The sequence below is a fragment of the Sylvia atricapilla genome, chromosome 1 (genome assembly GCF_009819655.1).
Source record: "Sylvia atricapilla isolate bSylAtr1 chromosome 1, bSylAtr1.pri, whole genome shotgun sequence".
Classification (NCBI taxonomy): Eukaryota; Metazoa; Chordata; class Aves; order Passeriformes; family Sylviidae; genus Sylvia; species Sylvia atricapilla.
This window is the reverse complement of record NC_089140.1, coordinates 64,823,444-64,846,764: the sequence shown is the minus strand read 5'-3', so window position 1 is coordinate 64,846,764 and position 23,321 is coordinate 64,823,444. Positions and strand designations below refer to the sequence as shown.

The following is a 23,321-nucleotide window of genomic DNA, read 5'->3' as shown; positions in this document are numbered from 1 at the left end:
TCAGGGCAGGCAGTGTCATTTGTGCTCTCAGTGTCACAGAGCTCTCTGCCTGTGGATGTAACACTGACCTTAGTTGAACTGATAAATAGCTGTCTTATCCATGACCTTTAATAGCTGAAATGTGTACACCATCTACAGCCCTTTCCAGGTTTGCTTCAAAAGAGACCACTGGATAAAGCATATGAATGTTTGTATGCAGTGCTCTGTGTGATCTTGACTGGCTTGTAACAGCACATCAAGAGAATTCCAGAGTTTAGGAGTAGCAGAGCAATCACTTTAGCATGTGCTCTTTCTTCCTCATGAAAGGTGTTCATTCACAGGGACGCATAGTGTTGTGCAGCCAGCTGATCTTAAAGAAAAAAAAAAAAACATGACAGAATGTAATGTTGGGCTTTATCCTCTTAATGTAAAATAAGACTTACCTTCTGTTTGCATTCTCTAGTTTAATTTGAAAGAAGACAGAGACAATATTAAAATATAATGAGGGCAATTCATTTTGCGGTTCACACTGGCTCAGATTTAGAAGGGAAAAGACTCACCTTAATCGCACACTACTTAAGGGCTCCCTGTAAGAAGGTTGTGCTTAACCTTCAACAAACGCTTATGGGCTGCCCTGAATAGTAATGGATTTAAGCACATGCTTAAGTGTTTTCCTGAAGGAAGACCTAAGCATCTTCTCAAGTGTTAGACTACGGCTTCATTTACCTTATTCATAAATCCCAGCATCAGAGGCAAACTTTTCTTTCATCTCTTGGCAGATATCTGGGCGTATATAGATTTTTCCACCTCCGTTTGCCCTGCTTTCTGTAGCTCTCTTGCTGCAATCTGATCAGCCTAGGCTGACCTTCAGGGGTGCTCCACATGGTTCGGGAGCCTTCCCGCATGGCTCCGATTGCACGATCAAAGTCCATACCTTGCCTTTCATCTGCCGGCTCTCTGCCCTTCCCAGGGTTATTAATCTGAAGAACTCGAAGGCGCAACCCCTTTCTGCTGCCCCTGGTTCCCGGGGAAGTCGGAATGGGAATTGGCGGGTTGTCCAACGGCTTGGCTGTGGTCAGTTTTCCATGGTGGGAGATGGGATTGGAGCGGGTTAAATCTGTGCCAGCTGGTTCATGGTTGGCTTTCGGAAATGCAAGGAAAAAAAAAACAAAACAAAACACACACACAAAAAAAAAAACCAACAGGAGAGGAAAAAAACCCCAACCAAACCCAACCCTACAAAAAATATGGGAGGAGGGGATAGAAGAAATAAAAGCGTGGGTGGGAAGGAGGAAACAAGAAGAGGGGAAAACAAAATAAAGGCGGAAAATGGGAAAAGAGAAGAGTAAATAGGGGTGTAGAGGAATAAAAAAAGGGAGTAAACAAGAAAAAAGGGAAAAAAAGAAAATAAAATGGGTGAAGTAAAACAAAAAAAATGGAAAAAAAAGTAAGAAGAAGGAGAAAAGAAGGAGAAAAGGGAAGAAAGAAAAAAATATCACGGGGGGGGGGGAAGGGAGAATAAAGAAGAGAGGAAAAAATAAGAAGAAAAAAAGGAGGAAAAAAAGGGAGGGAGAGGAAAGGAAAGTAAAGAAAGGGGAGGGGACCCCGAGCCGAGCACGCCGCCCGGGTCCCGCGGCCGGAGCGCTGGGGGCCGGAGCGCTGATGGCCGGGGGCGCTGGGTGCCGAGGGCCGGGGCCGGGGCCGGGGGCGCTGGGGGCCGGGGGCCAGGGCACTGATGGCCGGGGGCGCTGAGGGCCGGGCCGCTGAGGGCCGGGGGCGCTGAGGGCTGAGGGCCGGGGCGCTGGGAGCCGGGGGCCGGGGCGCTGAGGGGGGCCCGGCCTTGCGCGGGGCCCGGCGCTCGGCTCTTGCGTAAGCGGCGGCCCCGCCGCCCTCCCGGTGGTGCCGTTGCCATGGCGAGATAGCGGGGGAGGATTCCTGGGATCCGTAAGCCGGGGGAGAGGGACAGATTACGTCTTAACCCGTCACTCCGCGGCGCCTAACGTGATGTGGCAGGGTCGCCCAGGTGTCCCGGGGGGGTGACCCGGCGGGCAGCTCCGGGCTGTTGCAGGCATCGTTTTAAATAAAATAAAGCTGGGAGGCAGGGAGGGGGGGTGGCTCTCGGGGTAAGAGGATTAGAAGCGTTCGCATGGGGGCCAGGATGAGAAAAATACTACAAGGCTTGAGGGAGGTGGGCTTGAGGAATTGGCCTCGATGGAAACGGGAGGCTTCCTTCTTTATGAACATTCCTAGTTCCTGCTGAGAACTGCCTGGCAGGTGCTGGAAGGGGATTCTTTTCATCTGCATATTTTGTTATCACATTTAGTTGTCAGCGTTTTAATCATAAGATGTGCACATAAACACACCCTGAGAATCTCTAAGCAGCGAGTCCAAGTACCAGCCCTATGCTGATACCGAGCCTAGATCAAATGATTGGCAGATGTCTTTTACATGAATGGAAGGAATGACAGGAGAAGGCATCAGTGTCTGCTTAGGTAAGTTTCCTTTCCGTTATCTTTAATCATTATTAGTATTTTACGCCGTCTCTTCCTCAGAGTCAGAATGGGAACAGTCAACTCTGGTGGGGTCTTGTGCTTTTGATCTTCTCGCTACTCTTTCCCTGCTAGAATTCCTAGAAGCAGGTGAGAATTTACTGAACCCTTTTGCTGTGTTCTCTTCTTTGTCACTGCAAGGATGTCATTAATGCAGGCAAAAACTTTATAAATTCTGATGTTCGATTTTAAGTTTGGAAAAGATGATGTCTGGTCTAGAATTGAGTATGAAAAATACCAGTCTCCAAATTTACTGTGTTGCAAACATGTTTCTTAAAAGAGCAGCCCCTACCTGTGTTAATAATAATATTCATTGCCAGAAAACAGATGTGTGTGGGGAAAAAGTCTTAAGTGAATTTAACATTCTTAAACAGTTTAACAGCAGTGGGGTAAGAAATGTAAGCGAGAATACTACTGGGAAATGAGCTTGCGTTACACCCACAGAGCATATACTGTACATTAGTTATAACCCTGTTGTTTTTGTTGCCTGCAATTAATTGAGTAATTTCTTCCATGACTGAAACTGCAGGTTAAGCATGTTTGCTTTGAAAGCCAGTCTTCTGAATTGAGACGGCTTTTGCACTTACCATGTATTAGCAAGCTCTTGCAAAGTATGTTTTGTGCACTTTGGCTCTAAATTCCTGAAAGGTGTCAGTGGGGGTTAATTCACTGTTACATAAACAGCCAATAACAGCTTCCAACTGTACTGGAATTGCTCTAAAACAGTTATTAGCTTCAAGGCCATTATGGAGGAAAAGGCATTTCACTTTTGCAGATATTATTTCTATGAAAAAAGCAGAAATGGACTACGAAAACTCTGAAGCATTGAAGTGAGGACGCTGCTGTATAAATAGGGAAAGCTGTAGTGTAGCTTTACCACTGGGTTTTACAACTCTGACAAGGCCTTTACCTCCCAGTTCTGTTGGTAAACCAACAAAATCTCAACCAAATCAGTTTTCCAGAAGCTGCGCATTTATTGTGTGAAGATTTCTGAGTGGAACATCACTGCTTTGGTTAGCAAAGCCTGTGTGAATGCATGGTGATATTCTAAAAGAGTAGAAGTCAGCTGCTGTCACAAAAAGCCGAATCTTAGAGCTGTACTGAACTGTGGGAGCACAGGGGCAGCATGGGGAGCCAGAAGCCGGGATCTATTGCAGCAGGGTTATGCAGCAGTTCAGCTCACTCCAGGTGGTGCAGGAAGGAGCTGAGGATCAGTTTCTGAACTCCCTGGCTGGGAAGCAGGGGTGCCTGGAGGGTGGAAGGTACGCCTGCAGCCATTTCTGGTGCCTACTGGTTTTGAAACTTCCCATGGGGAATTTGCTAGATAGTTTTGTTGCTGGAGTGTTTATTTAGCAAGGCAGGCCTGGGTGCCTCTTCAAGCAGCCTGCAAAATTGTCTCTGTGCTCTCTGGGCATGAACAATTGTTGTTTGCTCAGAGAACTGGAAGTGTTTGGATATCAGAACTTTACTTCCATTTAGACATCTTCGGTTGCCCCCGAACTAGCTTGTACTTTGACTTTACAAGAACTGGAAATACTGCTTCTGCTGCATTTCTAGAGGTAAAATAGTACAGGAAAGGTTTTTTTGCATAATTCAGCTGTTTTTGCATATTGCTGTTCATACTGGCAGCTACTTTCCAAGAGATAAAGTAACTTTATGTTTTGGTTGTTTCAGCTATGGGATTTGACCCCTGTTTATTTTAAATGCAGTGTTGTTCTGCATCACCAGCAGTTATTTATTTAGGTGTCTGAGGGAAACACATGACTTGGCATTAGCCTTTCTTTTCCTCCCATCTCCCCTGACCCCAAAGTAGTTCAGGCCAAAACTTGATAAGTTAATCACAGTTACCTTGGCAAAATTATAAACAAATTAAGATGGATGAAGCCTGCCATAAAATTATTTTGGATAGGCTGGGCAGATGCAGCCGAGAGTGATAAGTGCTGCTGCTTTCGCTGCTACTTTTGACAGTGTAGGGTTTCAGTTAGTTATTCCTCCTTGAAGGAAGTGAGACATGCCATGTCATCTGTTTCACATCTGAAGCCTTTATGAAATTCCCTGGATTTATGACTTGTGTTAATCAATGTTGTGTAGGTAAGTCTTCCGGGTATTTTCACTTCCCTGACATGGAACTAATCCATCTCTGTATCTTTATTTTGGTGTATGTGTGCTTGTCACAGGGAATTACATGTTTGTGCACTGTTTAAAAATGGCACATCCTTAGTACAGTCAATATAGTTTTAATGGAATTAATGACATTTTAAATTAAGAAGAATTTTTGCTTGTTTGTCTGTTACGGACCATGATTTGATTACAAACCCCTGCAGTGCTGACGGCCCTGGAGATGATAGATGACAGGACATGGCACATACTGGAGGATCAGCTGTTAACGTTGCTTCATCCAGTCATGCTTATGTTGTGAAAAGACATTTAGGAGGTGCCTATAGCTCAACCATGGAATTTATTTAGAGGGAGATTTCAGAAGAACACCAAGCATAAATAATATTTGCAAGTTTTTTTGTGATATTAAATGTGATGGTGCACGTTTTTGTAGTATATTTTACCAGAAGTGATCCTAAAGATTTACAAGTTTTCTTGCTTCCAGAAAGTGAGCAGTACAGCAAGACTGAGAAGCTTTTGAATGAGGCTTTTGAATCTTAATGAAGCTAGCTCAGTCAGAGGGGAAGTGTCAGGTGGGAGGCAGAGCTGTCTTTAAAGAACCACATGGGTTTCTTTTGGTGTGGTCCAAGTGTCCATTTGAGACCCTCTCAATTTACCATACTGTTTCAGTCTTTGCTTGTTTAGGTTTTGTATATCATAAAGTATATGGTTGTAAACCACTTCATACTGAACAGAGTATTCATTCTGGTTGAATATCCATGCTTTACTATATGTCTTTCTCATCACTGCGAGATAAATATCAAGACTTTATGACTTAATAATAAGTTTTATCTTTAAAGATCATTTTCTGAAATGCTGAAATGAGTTGTTACCTCATCTAGGAGTTATGAATGTGATTGTCAGGATCACCTGAGAGTTGAGTTAGATGAATGCTGTTTTAATTGGCAGAAGATTACCAGTTTCTGTGGGAAAATGAATTAGTTAAAACCCATCACAAAGGTCTTTTGAAAATTCTCAACTGTATTATGAAGATTATTGATTTTGAAATTATTTCTACAAGTTGGAAGAAGAGACTACTTTCTAAGTACCCCAATTTTGCATTGTCTGTACAATAATTGGTTTACACTGTATTTAGGAGACACATACAAAAACCAGTCGTGTTTTTGCAAAAGGGTTTTAGGAGTAGCTTTGTGGGGGTCCACTCTGAAACAATCTAATAGGGTCTGATTTTCAGAAAGCCCCTTGCTGAAAAGCAGGCTGGTTTAAGAGAACTGTGGTTCAGCACTTTGACTCGTTAACTCTTTTGGAAGTCTCTGGTATCACTAGTTAGTATTACCTGTCAGAATGTGTTAGAGCAGGAGGAGTTTGTGGCCAACCTTGGATGCAATAGTAATATGTGATGAGACACTGGCACAGGTTGCCCGGAGAAGCTGTGGGTGTCCCATCTCTGGAAGTGTTCAAGATCAGGTTGGATGAGGCTTTGAGCAGCCTGGTCTAGTGGAAGGTGTCCCTGCCCATTGCAAAGGTGTTGGAATTACATGATCTTTAAGGTCCTTTCCAACCCAAAACATTCCATGATTCTATAAAATAGCCAAAAAAGCTGTCTTTAAATTTTTGTGTGTCATTGGAAAAGGATGCTGGTAAATGAGAAGATATGTATCTAGAGTATCTCTGTCCAAGTAGTTGGTAATAAAGTACCTAAGTATCTGGGTAAGACTTCATGTGGGCAGCCACCATATTCCTTAGGAATATAATTATCTTTCCAATAAATTCTTAGAGCATGGAAATGGACTGGAGGTATAAAGTACACAGAAAGGTTGTATTGGGTGTTGCTACTAAACTCACATATCCCATGACAGTTTTCCTAAACTCAGAGACCAGATTTCCCCTCACTAAGAAATTCTCTCACCTCTCCATCATCATCCCACACATTCTCTTCCACCTTCCCATCACTGAGCTATGTGGTCAAAAACAAGAATCACCTTCCTTTTTACCTCTTGCCTTAAAAGAGGGTATTTTGAGCTTCTGGTAGGTGACTTGCTGTCTGCTGGTTTTACTGCTCTGTGTCTGGACATTTTCCAAAGAAATCAGTCCTCGCTTTCATGTACGCCCTGGGATTCCACAGGTGCAATGGAGAAGTGAACCTTTGTGTGAGATTTGGCTGGTTTGCAGTCTCTTGCCACAGGGGAATGGAAGTAATAACAAGGGAGTTCCCACAGATAGGTGGATGTTGTGGGGTTGTGCCAGGAAGTTTTGGTTTCCTAATAAAATTGAAAGACGAATTTCTGCTTCTCTTAAAATCCTTGGGAACTTTATAGTCAGCTTGAGCACTGTATGAATTTTGGTGAAGAGTCAAATGCTCACTTGAGACTGGAGCATGGGGTTGGGGAAGGCCTTTTGGCTTCATCTAGTTTATACCATGTGAGATATTCACCTGTGTGTGCCTGCATACTGCTGCAAGGGACAGGGGGATATATAGCAGAGTAAAAGCCCTGCATTTCGACATCCATAAATGTCGCTTTACAATGGCTATGATGTTGTTAGTGCAAAAAGCAAAACGTATCCCTACTGAAATTGCTTAAAACAGGTGTATTTTCAGGAGGAGTCCCCTGAACAGCAGTAAATTTGTTCACAGATTGGAATAAGCAATAGATATTAAATCCACTCTTAATAAATGTATGCCAAGCCATTCCTTGTCGGTTTGTCAGATGACCTTCAGAGTAGATTTATACTGTACTCAAACATGTACAAATGAAGCTCATTGAAATTAGATTCATAGGATAGCGTTGATATTATTTTTGGAAGTGTGACTTTGTTTTCCTTTATAACTTGCATTTGATGGGAGAAAAACAACAAAAACTAAAATGTTAGAAAACTCAAAACTTGTAATATTTCTATAGTTTTTCATTTTTTCTGAAATTATGTGCATTATATGAGGGATTCATTGTTACAAATTTTAAAGACTTTATACTTAATTTGAATTTTCAAAGTCTGCACGGCTTCTAGTTTAAATTAATAAAAAACTTGCAAGTAAGATTGGCCAAATGTTTTTCGAGGTTTTTTGTTGCTTGTTTGGGAGAGATGAAACTGTTCATTCCAGAAAATATTTTGCAGTGTAAAACATTCTGAAGCTCATCTTTTCCACAAATACCTTAGATTTTGGTAGTGAATTTTGTGTCAGAATTTTTTTTCTTTTTTTTCAGTCAGATACCCTCTGGCAGCATTTTTTTGTCATCTCCATGAGAGCTTACAGTTTTAGGGAAAGATAGATGTCAGCCACCATATACTAGCCAAACAATATGTCCTTTGGTAATGTTAGAACATGAGAAATGGCCAATACATCATTAAAGAAAATTGAATTTAGGATTCCAAAATGCTGGAATATCTTAATAATAGTCCCGGTATTGACTCTGGATTTAGGAGGTCTCCAAGTCCCCTAACACAGTGCGTTTCTCAACCATGATGTGTTTCAATTTATTTTGCTCTGATTTTATGGATATCCATTACTTGTTTTGGAGATAAATGTGAGGATAATGTGCCACATAATGCATTTTAGTCTCCACTTGACATTTATTGTCAACCTGTTTTCTTAAACCCTAGTTTTTATATGGGGAATTTTAAATGAGAGCATGTGGATTGATATGTTTGATCTGCTTCTTGTTATGCAGGATTTGCAGTATATTACTTAAAGCCCCTTTGATAATACAGCGCAGAGTTTCTTATTGGCCTGTTCAAGATATTCCCAAAATGTGTTTGCTAGCATGGTTTAGTGCAGCCTTCAGTTTTTCCTTGGCATTATGCCTTGAGGAAGCTTTACTGTTGCACTGTTTGTTTTCAAATTTTTCTTCTTAAATCTAAATTAGATGTGACATAAAGCAAAAATTTGTAAATTAACATGGCCAGCCATCTCAAATCTGAGCTAGAAGTGAAATATTGCAAATAAAATTTTGGTTTGCTCTAAGTCTTGTTGAACTGTATGAGACAGAAGGTATCATTTCCTGCTCTGTATCTTCAGCAATCAGCAGTGTAACAGCAGACTGATTGGTTATTTACTTTTTATATTCTCTCCCATAGATCTTATGTCAACAGTGTTCAAGCAGAGTGCAGCATGGTTATTTTTACTGTATCTTTATTGGTTGCATAGATTAAAACATGAACAGTTTTATGGAGGATGCCTTTTTACATCCTGACAACTTCGTATTTGTCCTTGTCTCTATTAAAACATTTAATTTCTCTCAGACAGCTTAACCTTTTCCTTCTACTTCAAATAGATGAGAAGGACATACAGAAGGACATAGAAGAACAAATATTTGTCAACATCCTTTCAGCTTGATGCATTCACAGCTCCGTCAGTATCTTGGGGGTCTGGAAAAATGTTTCTGACATTTTCTGAAGCCAAGGTGGTGGTATGATGTGGAAATGCCCGTCTCTGCAGCAGTTCTGGTGGTGGTGTGCAGCTGCTCAGCATCACCAGCAGCCCTGAGGGCCACCTAGGGAGCTCTGCTTCCCAACGCACTCTCCCAGAGCCCTGGGGTGCTGTGGGAGCATGGCAAAGGGCAGGCTGTAGGTTGGGTATGTTTCACATCTGCCTTTCTCCTAAGGTATTGTTCCAGACCTCTGAGCTGTCATGAGGTGTAACATAGCAACAAAACAAGCAAATTCTACAGTACCTCCAAACCTGGTACAGTTGTGGAATTCCACCATTTTGCTTTGGATAAAATTATTAAAAATAGTGTTTGAGGGGAGAGAATTAACATCACCTGAACAGACACAGTGACTTTGCCAGGCATATATAGGGCCTTGAGCAGAGATCCAGGTTTTGGGAATCTGTAATGCTTGTGGAATAGGAACAGTATTTTTTAAGAGTATGGATATTTCTTGGGAGAAAGGGTCTAAGTATTTTTTTCCCTTTTATTATGTGTTGGGCACACTGCTCAGTAACTATGGTCCTAATCGTTCACTAGCAGACTGATATGAGCACCAATGAATTACCAGTGTCTCCTTCAGACCTGTATGATTAAAAACCTTATGTGTGTGATTAAAATCTTACATCAGCATTTGAATTATTTGGATTCCTTTATGCTTTCAACTATTCAGGTTGCCAGTAAAAAAGGCCTATTTCTACCAACATGTGATAAGAGTTTTCTGTCACATTCTGCCTGGCTCAGACCTAGTGATGATGGATGTGACTGGTACCTACACAGAATGTTCCTGCTGTGTCTTTTCCTGAATGTGTGCCCAAAAGGAATCTTTCCACGAGTTTTGAATGGCCTTTAGCTGAAGACCTGTTCAGGAGGGAGCAGGTATTTTAAGGAAAGTGTGGTAGGTATGAATCCTGGTAATAAGGCTCTGGTGGTCTGTATGGTGCTGCCTGACAGATCTGTGTTTGATTTCGCTGTTGGCCTTTCACATGCAGAGTTAGATTTTCTACATGTTACTGCAGCTGAACAATTGCTGATGTCTCGCCACAAAAGGCCTCATTGCCTTTCCTGGGCAAATACTCCCTTATTTGTTCATACCCCGCTCTTTCTCTTTCTCTTTCAAAATGAGTTGAAGTGTTTAATTTAGGAAGAACACAGTTAAATATTTGGTGCTGTGAGATGGCAGAAGGGGTGTTTGCTCCTGGTGGTGGGGCTTGCTAGCGTAGGTGTCTTCTGTGGCTTTGGAAGGAATGTTGAGCAGATACTTGATGACCTTCTGTAGGAGGAAAAAGGTGCACAGGTGAAAATGGAGGAGGTTCTTGTGAATGTCGAGGTCTCTTGCAAGTCTGGAGCTCAGCCTACATTCCAGTACATAGAGAGTTGTGCTGCCAAGAAATTAATGTCTCTTTTACCGGATACTGAGGGTCTCAGTGCACCGCATTCAGAGTGCTGCTGTGGCTTTGCTTACAGACCTCGGTTTGAAAAAACTAAAAATGTTCCAACTGGAAAGGAGCTGATTTTCCTTAAAAAAAAAAAAAAAAAAAAAAAAAAGCCTTGGACTGCCTTGGGTGTGTTGGGCAATTGTGTACTCAAGAAACGCACTTACATAAGTGAAGACACTCCTGTAACCCTTGCCTGCCAGGAAGGCAGGCGCTGCAGAAAATTCACTCATCGCAGAGGAACTCCAGTAGATGCAGAAGGGGAGGAGAAGCTTTGTTCTTTGTGCTGTATTTATTCACAGAGAAGTTGTCTTTGGCATGTGTGCTTGGCACCAGAGGGTTCCCGTTTTTTATCCTGCGGAGCTGCGTTTTCTTGTCGGTGTTGCGGGTAGGTTTCCTTTCCTAACGCGGAGGGGGAGGGGTGGGTATTTTCCATAGTTCATCACAAGGCTTCACCCCCGCTGGTTGAAAGAGTCCAGCAAAACACCTTCTGGAGGCAGGGTAAGAGTCAGAAACAAAGTCCTGGGCAGCAGCTGTGGTGGATTCCATTCCAGTGCTGTTTGATGAGAGAGTAGAAAGATATGAGAGGATGTAGAGGTGGCATGCAGCAGGGCACAGTGTGCAAGATATTGGTCTGGGTTCCCTGGTTCAGTAAGGAAAACCCACATAGATGGGGAGGGATTTTATACAAGGGTATTGGTGATAGGACAAAGGGTAATGACTCTAAACTGAAAGAAGGTGGATTTAGATTAGATATAAGGAAGAAATTCTTTACTGTGAGGGTGGTGAGACACTGGAACAGGTTACCTAGAAATGTGTTAGATGCCCCATCCTGGAAACAGTCAAGATCAGGTTGGATGGGGCTCTGAGCAAGCTGATCTCGGTAAGATGTCCCTGCTCATTGCAGGGGATTGGATTAGATGGCCTTTGAAGGTCCCTTCCAACCCAAACTATTTTATGATTCTGGCACATGCTCAGTAAATATGGTCCTAATCCTTCACTAGCAGGCTGTGATATGAACAGCAGTGATTTCCAGGTCTACCTCTCATGCTTAAAGTGTGCGTTTAGGGGAGTTCTAAAACCAGGGCACTTTCTGGGCAAAACTAGGCTATACTGTATTTACCAAGTAAGCACATTTTCCATTAATGTAGTTTATAAAATGTACAAACAGACCTTAGTGTTTGCTTACAGCACAAATGTTAAATTTAAATGCATGTGAAACTTTATTTTGTATATTTATTTCAAATGAAATTTGAATTTACTGAGAAAACATTTCAGGAGTTAAGTTTAAGATGTGTGACAGAACAGCAAAGATATTTAATACTTAGCTTAATTTAGAAAAATGACCTTTTGGAGGAAAAAACTGTGCTTGTCAAAAATACACTGATGAATTAATTTCTTGTGATGCCAGTGTGATAGTTGACTTTTGAGAGCAACCTTATAGATAATGAGTTTTATTTTTATCTTAGATCTGTCTGATTGTAGTGCCTCTTACAAATCAAGTCACTGACTCCTGTGGTTATAAATACAGAGCAAAATTTGGAAGCAAAAAGAGCAACCAGAAAAGAACTCAAACAAAAACAAACAAAACCCCCCAAAACAACTCCAACAAAATTAAACCACATCACAACAATGTAAGTCTGACTGAGCAGTGTGGATGGCTACTTGGGATTTTAAATGACATTGCAGTTCTAAGATCAATATCCCCTTTCATCACCACCACCTCCCCACTCCCCATCCGTGAACCACCCTTGCAATACTGTATAGAAATACCAGCATCTTAATCAGTTTTTAAACATCCCTAACAGAAATGTGATAGCAATGCTGTCTTAGAAAATACTAACTTTGTTTCCAGAGACTGTGTCAATGACTTTTATTTTGTAAAAATCTGCAAGGAATTTGAAAGTAATTTTAGTACTTCTTGTAGGTTTCTGACTGCTTAAATTGATTTATGTTTAGAACCTAATCTTGCTCACTTTGACAAAGCTGGCAACTTCAGTGGGTTTATTTGTGCAGATAGAGTGAGAAAGATTCAGCTTTTGATATAAATACTTTAGCTTTCTGGTTTCTGAGAACTATTTTCTTACAGTTAATTATGCATTCTTAAAAATGTGTACATTCATAAGCATATGTAGAGGGAGAGATGGCAGCTTAGTTTGCAAAATATTGAGCTTCATTTTGCCTGTCAACGTTTTTAATTTTAGTCAGAACAATCTCCAAAATCTTAAGACGGATCAAGACTTAGAAGTCACTTCACATGTATTGTCACATGTGGCATCGTAAACTGTATAAGCATAGCTACTAGTGGAACATCAGTATGTTTCAAAGCATTGTTTTAGGAGTTCCTTGCTGGGTTGGTTCAAAGTGGTCCTTTGAGGACCATTTGGGAAGGGACAGATGTCAAAACAGAAGGTTTGTGTTCTTGTTGGCCATGGGTGGCTGTCAGGTGGAGGGGAGAGTGTGGGAGATGACTCAACATGGATGGGCCAAGGAACGGGTTTGTGAAAGCTAAAATATGGTAAAACAAAAATTCCTTTCCATGCTTGAATTGTATTAATTGAGATGGTTTGAAATAAAGTGGTGCCAACTTGAAACAGCTTACAAGTTTAAAAGTCTGTACTGTTTAAAAGAAATACTGAAGAGTCAATGATTGCATGTGCTTCTGGCTAGAACTGAAGTGTTCGTATCGGCAAACAAGGGAATGTGAATTCATCAGTCTAAAAGTTTGCAATTTGTGTGAAATGAAACCATAAAAATGCATGGTAAAACCACATGGGTTTAATTAAATCATTAAATTTTAGCAATATTTTAATTTTTTTGTGTAGAAATGTCATCTTAGTTATTTGGGTTGAGTTTCAAGTTTGCTGAAAATACCTTTAGCTGCAAGCTGCTGTTGAAAATAGAAACACTCCTCTTGCTGTTTGATCACTGTGGTTATGATGGAGTCAGTGAGCAGCAGTCGCTGTCATGTTTTGGTGGTTTACACTGAGGTCACTCCCAGCTAGGCTTGGCTGAGCGTTTTTGGTAATTTTGCAAATATACTCCAGCTTTGCAGCAGCAAACTTACTGTAATTCTGTGGTGATCTCCTTTTGGGTGGTAGTTTCTTAGAATAGCTTCAGTTATTGTTGGAACAGTGGCAAGTTTAAAGGTATCACATGCATGTAATGGTATTTCATCTCAAGCAAAACAAAGGATGTCAGTTTCTAAAGCAACCAGAATTATTTTTAACTCTTTCCTCAGTTCTTTAAAACAAATTTGGAGTGATTCATCAGGATCCTGTCTCAAAGTGGCTCCTGCAAAGTGTTTCTGAGGGAGAACAACAAGGAGTTCAGTGGGCAATTTTGCAAGAACCAGCTGTGGATGGTGGTATTTTGTTTCATGGATTTTTTTAATCTTTAGGCAGTGCAATTAGTAGCTGAGTGGTAATCTGAAAGTCACATTTGATCTTCATCAAGAGTGTTATCTCTTTGCCCTTACCTAGGGTGTGTTCTTCTTAGTAAAGAAAGTGCTGAGATTCCCCAGCACACAGCTTCAGTATTCAGGACAGAAGCCCAGGAACTCATATGTCATTGTGTTTAAAAGCTGTCAGCTTCAAACGGAATTGATCAATGAATTCATTTGCAGTGGGAAAGCTAAATCTCACACACATGTATTTTAAATATCTGCCTGAAAGCAGGGAGGAAATAGGAGCTGAGATAAACTGATAATGCAAAATTGGTAAGAACTTCAACTCCTAAGACCTACAACTTGATATAAGAAGTAAGAGTTACAAAGCTTCAGTTTGGTCTTCTATTCCACTAATGCTCAGTTCGACCTTCCCTGTGTCACGTATTGTTTAAGATACCCTTATTTCAAGTATTCCTCATCTCTCTGTAAATTAAACGGCTAAAAACTTTTAGACTTTTCTTACTGGGAATCATCTGCAGGCTCATAAGTATCTGTTTTGCTCTTTGAACTTTTTTTATTTCTGATGTACTTGTATTGGCTGTATTTTTCCTGAAGCAGCCTAATATTTTATCTACAAAGACTGACCTTCCTATAAAGAATTAAAAAAATAAACCAGCAAAGTGCTCAGGAATGAACTTTATGTGCTATGTGGTTATTTTCAGAGAGTCATCAAGACCTGCAGGTCAGTTCTTCAACGCCACAGACCAAAAGGTCATAAATTGAATGTTATGAGTCGTTTAAAAGATACAGGGATTTGACCTATTTCTTGCTTTATGTATTTCAGTGCTTTGCTTGTGGCTTTTTACCTTAGCATTCTTGTTGTAACACAGCATTCCAGGTACAAACACTTTCCCGTAGTCCAAAATTTAGGCAGCTGATGTGCTGGTTGGGTTGCATTGCCCCAGCTGTCCTGTAAGAAGGTGACTTGCAAGGTGCCGTATGACAGCCTGTAGTTCAGCTGGGAATTAAGCCAGGAAATTAAACTATTTGCATGCTCAGAACTATATCCTGATAATAATTTTAAAACTCTGCCTGCTTTTCCATATTTAAATCCTAATTTTTCAAGGGGTATTTAATGACTGAAACTGAGTTTGTCCCTACTTTTATGCTAAATTCGGAACAATAATTTCCAAATCTTTTGTTTACTGTAGTATGTGAGGTAATGAAATTAGAGCCACCAAAATCTTAAAGATCTAGGACTGTGAAAATTTGATCTAGTTGATAATTGGTAATGAAGGTCAGATTCTGTTACTGAATCTTGGTTTGAGTTGTTAATGAATAGTGGTTGAGTACTGTATTTGAAAAAAGCATAATTTCTGGAAGTTCTTAAAAATAGAATTGTCTCACTTTAATATGGCTGGAAGTAATTACTAAAATGGTTAAATTAAAATTTAAGCATTTAAACACCTAAACCATAAAGTTGATGTGAACGGAAAGGGCGTGGGGTGTGTTGATGACTTCTGGATGTGGTTGGTTGATTTATTCTTTTATTTCTTTCTCTGAAAGTATTCTATGCTTAAAATTTATTCTACAGCAGAAAACCAAAAGTCAAATACTTGACAATCTATAAGAAATTGGTTAGTCTTGTCTCAGGATTAACTCGAGATTATTTAGTTTGTATTTATGAATGTAGCTACAGAAAATAAGAAGCTGTACAGAAAGACTGCCAAAGATATGTCAGCATCAGGTCATCTGCTGTAAGATTATTTATTTTAATTAAATATAGTCACTGGTAGAATATTGTCCAGTGTTCTGTAAAAGAGAAAAGAAATTGGAAATCATATGTTTTGTATTTTCCTACTTGCTATGACTTCTCCTAAGTAGATTCCTCAGCATATGAACTGATCTATCATTTTCTCAGGAAAAAAGGAAGCAAAAGAAGCAAATCATTTCAGTGCATCATTTCTACAGTGTAGCCACTTTTTATATGCCTTGTATTGTACTTCATATTTTTCTTCTTTTTTTCCCTGTACTGTCTTTTATGCTGCCTTTTTTTCTCCTGTGTCCTTTCCTTCTCTCATCAGTTTCCATATAAAGCAAACTATTTCTATTTTTGAGAACCATAAAGAAAGAGAAGAAAATGTGGTATCCCTGAAGTCAGAGCCATCAGGAGCCTTTGACCTGAAGCAGTTCATATGGGCAATAACAGATCTGTGCATTTGGTGCATACCCATGACTCACAGCCCTAAATATAAGCACCAGGTGAATCTGGTGGCAGTAGAAGGGAGGAACTTGGTCTTGTTGATGTGATTCTTGGCTGAGGAGGGGTTGGCAAGAGAAAAAACCTGAGAGAGGCTGAGGAGTACCAAGCCCAGCCTTTCTCCTGTTTCTTCTGTGCTAGAAAATCCAGCCATTACAGCAGTTCCATGTGATGATTTGTAATAATAAGCAAAGTCAATTTGGAGAAGATGTAAGTGGAGAAGAGTAAGTCTTAGGGAAAGCAACATTTGTTCCTTGGTAAGTCATCACTATGATTTCTTAGCTTGGTTGAAATTTTCAAGGTGTAAGCTTCAGTAAGAAGTTGGCCAAGCCTTTTCCCTCAACACAACTCCAGGTGTTCAGGCCTGGGAGACTTAGTGGTTTACTAGTCCCTGTGAACCTCCCCAGGGGAAGAGAAATCAGAGAGCAAGAGAGGTCATCCAGTTGGCCTTGTTCTCCCTTGTTCTCCTGTCCTCCCTCCCTTCTTCATGCATGCAAAGTTTCCAAGGTTACTTTTCTTCCTATTAACCATGCACAATTTTTGTCTCAGTTAGCCTTTCTCTGCCAGGAAACATGGAAACTTCAAGCAAGAATTTATTTTAGCTGAACTGTTGAAAAAAAAAAAAAGAAAAATATTTCTGTAAATAGGTACGACATTTAAAACTGAAATAAACAAATTAGTATAGGGATAGGGAGAACATGCCCTTTAAAATCTGAATAGTTCAGGAAATTTGAAGCTGTTTCTTAAATCACTAATTTTAGTACTACCAAGAAAATGTCTGAACAAACTTATTAAAAACAAAACCAAAAAAAAGCAGTTTCAGGACATTCTACTGAGTTTTCATTTTTTTTTTTTAGTCAAGTGTCACATTCTGATAATCTCTTCTCCCACCCACCATATTTTCCAGAAGTCTTTGTTCCAACAAAGCAAACAATCTTACTGTAAATTAGTTAATAAAGTTGGATGTAATTCTTTCTACTCTGCTTCTGCACGGAGTTGACTATTGTAAAGTCTTTATGTTAAAGGTCAAAAAATAAATTTCTCTGAGGTCTGTAAATCCTTGGATGCTCACTTTGGCACATGGTTGCTGAAGTAAGCTCCCTCCAGGTTGAATTGTTCACTTTCAAATGCAGGATAAGAATGGTGTGTGTGGCAGCTTGCTGTGACTTTCTCCCCCATGTTCCTTACCACCCCCTCGTCTTCAATCAGACAGCACAAAATTGAGCATGAATTCTAAATAAAACACAGAAAAAACACTTGGGTGATGTTCACATTGCAGAGTGCCATCATGTTGTAGGTGTTTAAAAAGTAGCTTATTAATTATCTTTTTATCATTAATTAAGATTGCAAGTACAGAAAGAAAATTTCACCACTGAGCCTAGCAAAAGAAGGGAAGAGGTCTGGGTTTTGGATTAGTGTAGATTTTACTGACGGTGTTTCTTTCGAAGAATTCATAGTAGTTTGCTGTTCCATAGCAATAGGAACTGTACTTGTGGTGAATGTGAATCAATCTGTAAATGTTTTTCTTTATCTTTCAAAACACTTCATAGCATATTAATAATACACTTAACTATCTGCATACTGCTGTATTTGTTTTCTATTCTTTATTTACTGAACAAAACCTTCTCAGCTACTTGTAGTAATTAGAGGTTTCTGTGTAAAAGTCAATGAGCTAAATTTGCAGTGTCAGTATTCCAGGATACTTTTTTCAAGAGCTGATTTCTTATCCAAGGATATCTTGGAGATAATAAAAAAAATAAATGCCAGATACTTCAGCCTCCTTTCTTTTATTTCCTGGGAGAGAATGTATTTTCTTTCTTGGAGGGGGAGATAAACAGCATTTCAGGGTTTTTTCCTTCAGATTTGATGCTGATTACAATCTAGGGCAAATACTTTAAAACCTCCCAGCCCTCCTTGAAGAGAGAGAAAAACAATTTTGATTGGGACTCTGCTTTGGAGGATTGATTAAAGATTTCTCTATTCTGTTCCCTTTCTGTACAAATTCAGATCTTTGTCTCTGCTCCCTTTTACTGGATTTCTATGACCTGAGCAGTTTTGAGTCCTTGCAGTGGTCAGGGACAAGGGCAGTGCGGCCATAGGGTGCAGTGCGGCAGTGCGGGTGAGTCAGGGCGAGCAGGGTGCCTGTGGGTGGGACCAGGAGCAGGGAGGCTGCAGCAGTGGTGGCCCTTGGGTCAGCCTCCCCTCTTGCCTCCCGGGACCAGCTGGAGTAGGCAGGAGGAGGAAAGAGACAGAGCTGGCTGTGCTGGAGACAGGTTTTAACAAGTACTTTGGGAACCCAGCACATTCCTGCTCCAAGCAGAAAACTTCTTGGAGAAGACAAGCTTCTCCAGAGGAGAGCTTGAAAATGGCTTGTGTAGTTTGTAGGGTAACCAGTTTGGTGCTTAAAGCTGAGCACAGCCTCAGCATGCTGGTATGTGGTTGTGACCAGGAATGATACCTTCATAATAATGTGAACTGTCCTTTCAGTACCAAACATCTCCCTGGCATGCCTGATTTCCTCACTGAAAGCCTGCTGATTGGTCCCCTCCTTCCCCAAGTCAATTCCTTTGGGTGTGTCTGGGAAAATTTGGATGATGTAGGGTAATCACTGCACAACTAACTTGCTCTGCCTGGGGTCTGCCTAGCCCCGGGCAGAGCATGATCAGTTTCTGGAGAGATGGTTTATCCTCATTCTTGCTGTCTTTGTCAGGAATATCGCATTGGTTGGAAAAAACCCAAGTGCTCACTGGGATACTCTATGTCTAGTTTTTGACTCAGGTCTTGAAAGAGGATGGGAACAGGTAGAGCAAACAGTAAAATGAGTCACTGAAATTACTTAATATGTATATTTATCGCCACCAATTCCTAATTTGCCTGGAGAAAAGTACGCGAACTCCCTAGGGCTGTTTGGTTTGTAAGCCTCTTAAAGTGGCTAAGCCCCTGTTGGTGGCTGCAACACATTGTTAACATGAAAAATGTCATATCTTTGTGCCTTTGCTAAAGTTTTCTGTTTCAGGTACACATAGTTCTACATCAGCTTGTATTGACTAGCTTTTCAAAGGTGTTTTTCATTTTATGAATCCGGTTTCTGATCTTGTTTTTTCACTTTAAAGCTGCAGCTAGTAACATTTCATTTGGCATGTAAAAGTCAGGACAGAAATAGAAAATCACTATGGAAAAATAAGCTTTCAAAGTCTGTAGAGCAAGGTCTAGTATAGCAAGTGAATTGTGGATTTTTAGGTTTGATTTTGTTTTGTTTTTTAGCACCAAGACTCACTCATATGTTAGACTGACATTAAGACTTATTAAGTTCTTGGAAAAGCAAGTAAGCAAAAAAACGAGATACCTTAGTCAAGTTAATGAAAAACTTTGACTTTGCATTTAATGTTTAGTCATGCTAAAAGAGTGATTTTGAATTTTAAGGTGTGATTTTGCAACCCTGTTGGAAGGTGATTTACCTAACAGCATAAATAGGCAGCTGCCCTTCAGTGTGGAAAAGCCCCAAGCTGTGTGTTAGAGTCGGTCCAGTTATTGCAGTATTACATGAGGATGCTCCAGCAGAGGCAGGAGCTGGTGAGGAAGGAGTGGGCAGGGTGGCTGGAGGTGGTGACCCAGAGGCACTTTGTACTTTGGGTTGTACATGGTGAAGGGGTGACAGCGTTTGGGAAGGCTGGATTTTAAAGACAGGTTGAAATAAGGGCAAGGTCTTAAAGACAACACAGTATCAAGTGAACCCTCCCAACATAACCCAGCAGAAAAATTTATTGTGTGTAAATTTACTGAGAGGCTGCTATTTACACATTTTGCAGTCAATACCTGCTCCTTAGCAGACAAACATTGCCTGCTGTTTTGCCGTTAATAGAAATGTGCCGCTGTTGATTCCCGTTCGCTTGAGTGATCCAGGAAAAGAGCAGGAATAGTGAAGTGACAGTGTTGCTGATTTGATGGAAGTTATCAAGGGAGGTGAAGATGAAGATGCAAATGAAATTGCCAAGGATTTAAAAATGACATTAGGTTGCTGTGCAACCAAATTGCAAAAATGACAAATGAAATTCAGTGCAGATAAATGTGAAGTGATGTCCGCAGAAAAATTATTCAAACTTTTCATTTAAATTGAGTTGCTTGTTAGCACTTGGGCATGAGATCTGGAGGTCATGTATTTGTGTGGCAAAGTCAACTGTATACTCATTAGCTGTCAAAAAGCAAATAAAGCATTAGGAATATTTATGGCAGTAGTACAGAAAAACATCTGTCACAGTAGCATCTGTGGTGTGCCTTCATCTGTAACAGTGGGATCGATTCTGATGTCTCTTCCTTTTAATTGTCTTTCCCTTCACTTTCGTCTTCGAAGAGGATAAAATAGCAGTGCAAAAGCTGCAGAGGTCATAAGTCTATTGAACAGCTTTTGTGTAAGGAATGACTTAAATAGATGAGGCCATTTGAAGCTTGAAGAAAGAGATGAAAAGCTTACATGGATTCAAATGATACTTGGAGAAACTAATGTAGGCATAATATATGGGACCCATGAAGTTCAAGAACAGCTCCTGGGGCTCACTTCAGAGCTGCTTGGTTTCAGAATCTGCAACTTGCTCTTCTGCTTTTCCCTGAACTTAGAGTATCAGCTGCTGTTGGAGGCAAGATATTGGGCTGGACTTTTGGCTTGACTTGTGGGCTTTTGATTTGCTTTAGTTCTTTGTTATTCATCAAAAAACTTCATTTTTCCTTAGCTGGCAGTACTATTTATTGTCCATCTTAATATCAGAACTTACTTTAAGAACTTACTATAAGAACTTCAATATCCAAAGTCCTACTAAAAAATCTCATACTTTAAACCATTTCTATAGACACTTTAGAATCTCAGTAAAGAGATAATTTTTAGGGTATATGCTAAGCCTAAGAAAATTAATCTCTGCTTAAACAGGGCTGTTGATGCTGTAGGTTCCTCTTGCTGAATGCATCTATTTACCTAATGTCTGCCTTGTAAACTCAATAGTGTTTGAGGAAGTCCAGGAATAAAAGAAGAAATTACAGAGAAGTTTGACCCCTCAGAGAACTTGTAGAAAGCCTCTACACTGTTGTCTCAGGTGATGAAACACCAACTCTTGGTGTTGTTCTACCTGTTGAACCAGTTCTGTGCCTTTTTGTGTTGGGCAAGCCCTCCCTCACCAGCCATGCATCTGAGAACAAGTGCTTTTGGACTACCAGAAAGACGCGTGGAAACTTTTTCCCATTTGGCTGGGGAGTGGCTGGCTCCACTGTTTGTTGCTTTGGTTTAAGATCTGTATTTGAGAAAATATGGAATTCAGTGAAATTTTTTGGGCTACACATATTATTATGTGTTTCCAGTGATTGGAAAAGTTGTCAGTTTAGTTTGTTGCCTTTTTTTTTTTTTTTTTTAGTGGTTTCAGTTATTTCACCGGCATTTATTTAATTTCTGTGTTAGACATAAAAAAATATATATCATTGAAAACCACATCTTTTTCCAATTTGGGGACAACAGGTCACAGGGCAATAAGCCTGCCAAGGGAGGGAACCTGTCTCAGTGCAGAAGGTATGAAAGTGCTCCTAGCTGCAGCTTGGAGAAGGTGGTGAACTAGAGCAACTCATTGCTTTAATATTTTAAATTCTAACACTGATATTGGGTTAGGTACAGAAAAAACACCCAGAAAGCCAAAAGCAAGCCTAGGAATAGTGAATACCCTAGAGGCTGTTAAGTAATTATTATGCAGATTTTAGTGATAATAATCACCATGTCCTAGCTAGGCAGCTGAAATTTGGCAGTGGGGCAGAACAATGCCGTAGGATCAGCATAGCGATGGGGTAATTATTGTGCTAGATGGCTAATTAGGAGCTATGCAAATGGAGTGCAATCAGTACCTGTGTTTGTAATTCGGTACCGGAGGGAGACAGTGTGTAAAGGAATTATCTCTGGCGACTCAGCTGGGTGCTCTCAGAAGCACACACAGGATGCAGGATCACCTGGCTTTATGGGGCAGGTGAAAAAGGAACTAGCCCTGGCAAGTGCCACTCTTGCGTGTTGGCTTACGCAGGATGAGAAGGTGCCAGGCAGGAGGTATTGCTGAAGATACTTCACCTACACTTCTGAAATTTTATGCTTGGCAGCTACTGTGCCTCTCCCCACAGGTGCCTCGCTGTTTGCTATATCCTTCTGTAAGGCGACAGTCATCCAAAAATTCTCTTCCTCCCCACCCCCTCCTGTGCTCAGTTTTTAATGAGTTTACAAGCCTCTTAATAGAAATTCAAATCCTGTAAATAAACAAACACAAGATTGAAAGCTCCCCAGTCACAAAAAAATGACACAGGGACAGAGTTTAGGTTCATATGTGAAATGCTTATATAATTTATGCACATACACCTTACCAGCCATATCGGGAGCCCTTACCATGTGTGAGTAATTTATGTGATGGCAAGGATAAAGCCATTATACATTTAATTTATATACAGGCCTTTGCATTGACTGTTTTATAGTATATACAGTACAGCAGATCATTGCTGGTACAAATTTAAACTGGAGGTAATAGATCGTATTTTCAAATATACAAGCCTCTTTTTTTCTTAAAATGGAGAATAATAAAAGGAAAATTTTAGTTTTCTGTTTTCAAGAGGGTTGTATAAAGTATCTGTCATGAGTTCTTCATTTTTAAATACAAATAATTATATATGGCAGGGAGTAGGATGAGCATTCCAAGTTGACATTAAAATAAAAATGCATCAAATTTTTCTGAAAAACTGATCAAGCAGGTCATTAGTCATTATTGAATTTACATAATTTTTAAGAGGTCTTTTTTACCCCCTCTCTTACAGTTGTACAGTCTTCAGACCTGGTGTAGTCCTGGACAAACTTGAGATTTAATTTGTTTTACCTTGCGTTTTTGATAGGCTGGGGACATCCATGCTATCAGTTATCAGGCTCAGCATTTGGCAGTTCTTTAAGCCATGGTGCTGTGATTCTCTAAGCCCCAACTGGAAAGGAGAAACCACAAAACAAACCATATGCCAAAAAGTGTCAAGTTCCCACAGTATGAAATTACAAAGATGGAGAGACTGTCTTTCCTCATCTGATCTCTTCCTTTTAATCTTGAGTGTTCCTCATTAAACTGGAAAAAGGAAATGTACGGGGACAGAAGAGTGGTTTCTAATTAAAAG

At 40.3% G+C, this 23,321-nt stretch overlaps 1 protein-coding gene across 5 annotated transcripts in view; it reads left to right on the top strand.

Moving 5' to 3' along the window:
• The window catches only part of HIVEP1 (HIVEP zinc finger 1), a 120,888-nt gene that overhangs the window by 39,523 nt on the left and 58,044 nt on the right, over window positions 1–23,321 (top strand). The window contains exon 1 of one of the 5 annotated variants that reach the window (XM_066324627.1): window positions 1,817–2,471. The exons of 3 other annotated variants lie outside the window; for them this stretch is intronic. In XM_066324627.1, the coding sequence (XP_066180724.1) occupies window positions 2,432–2,471 (40 nt within the window). In that variant the 5' untranslated portion in view covers window positions 1,817–2,431. Of the gene's footprint in view, window positions 1–1,816; window positions 2,472–10,795; window positions 10,895–23,321 lie in introns of those variants that run through there. One more of the 5 variants, XM_066324642.1, reaches the window with a different exon arrangement.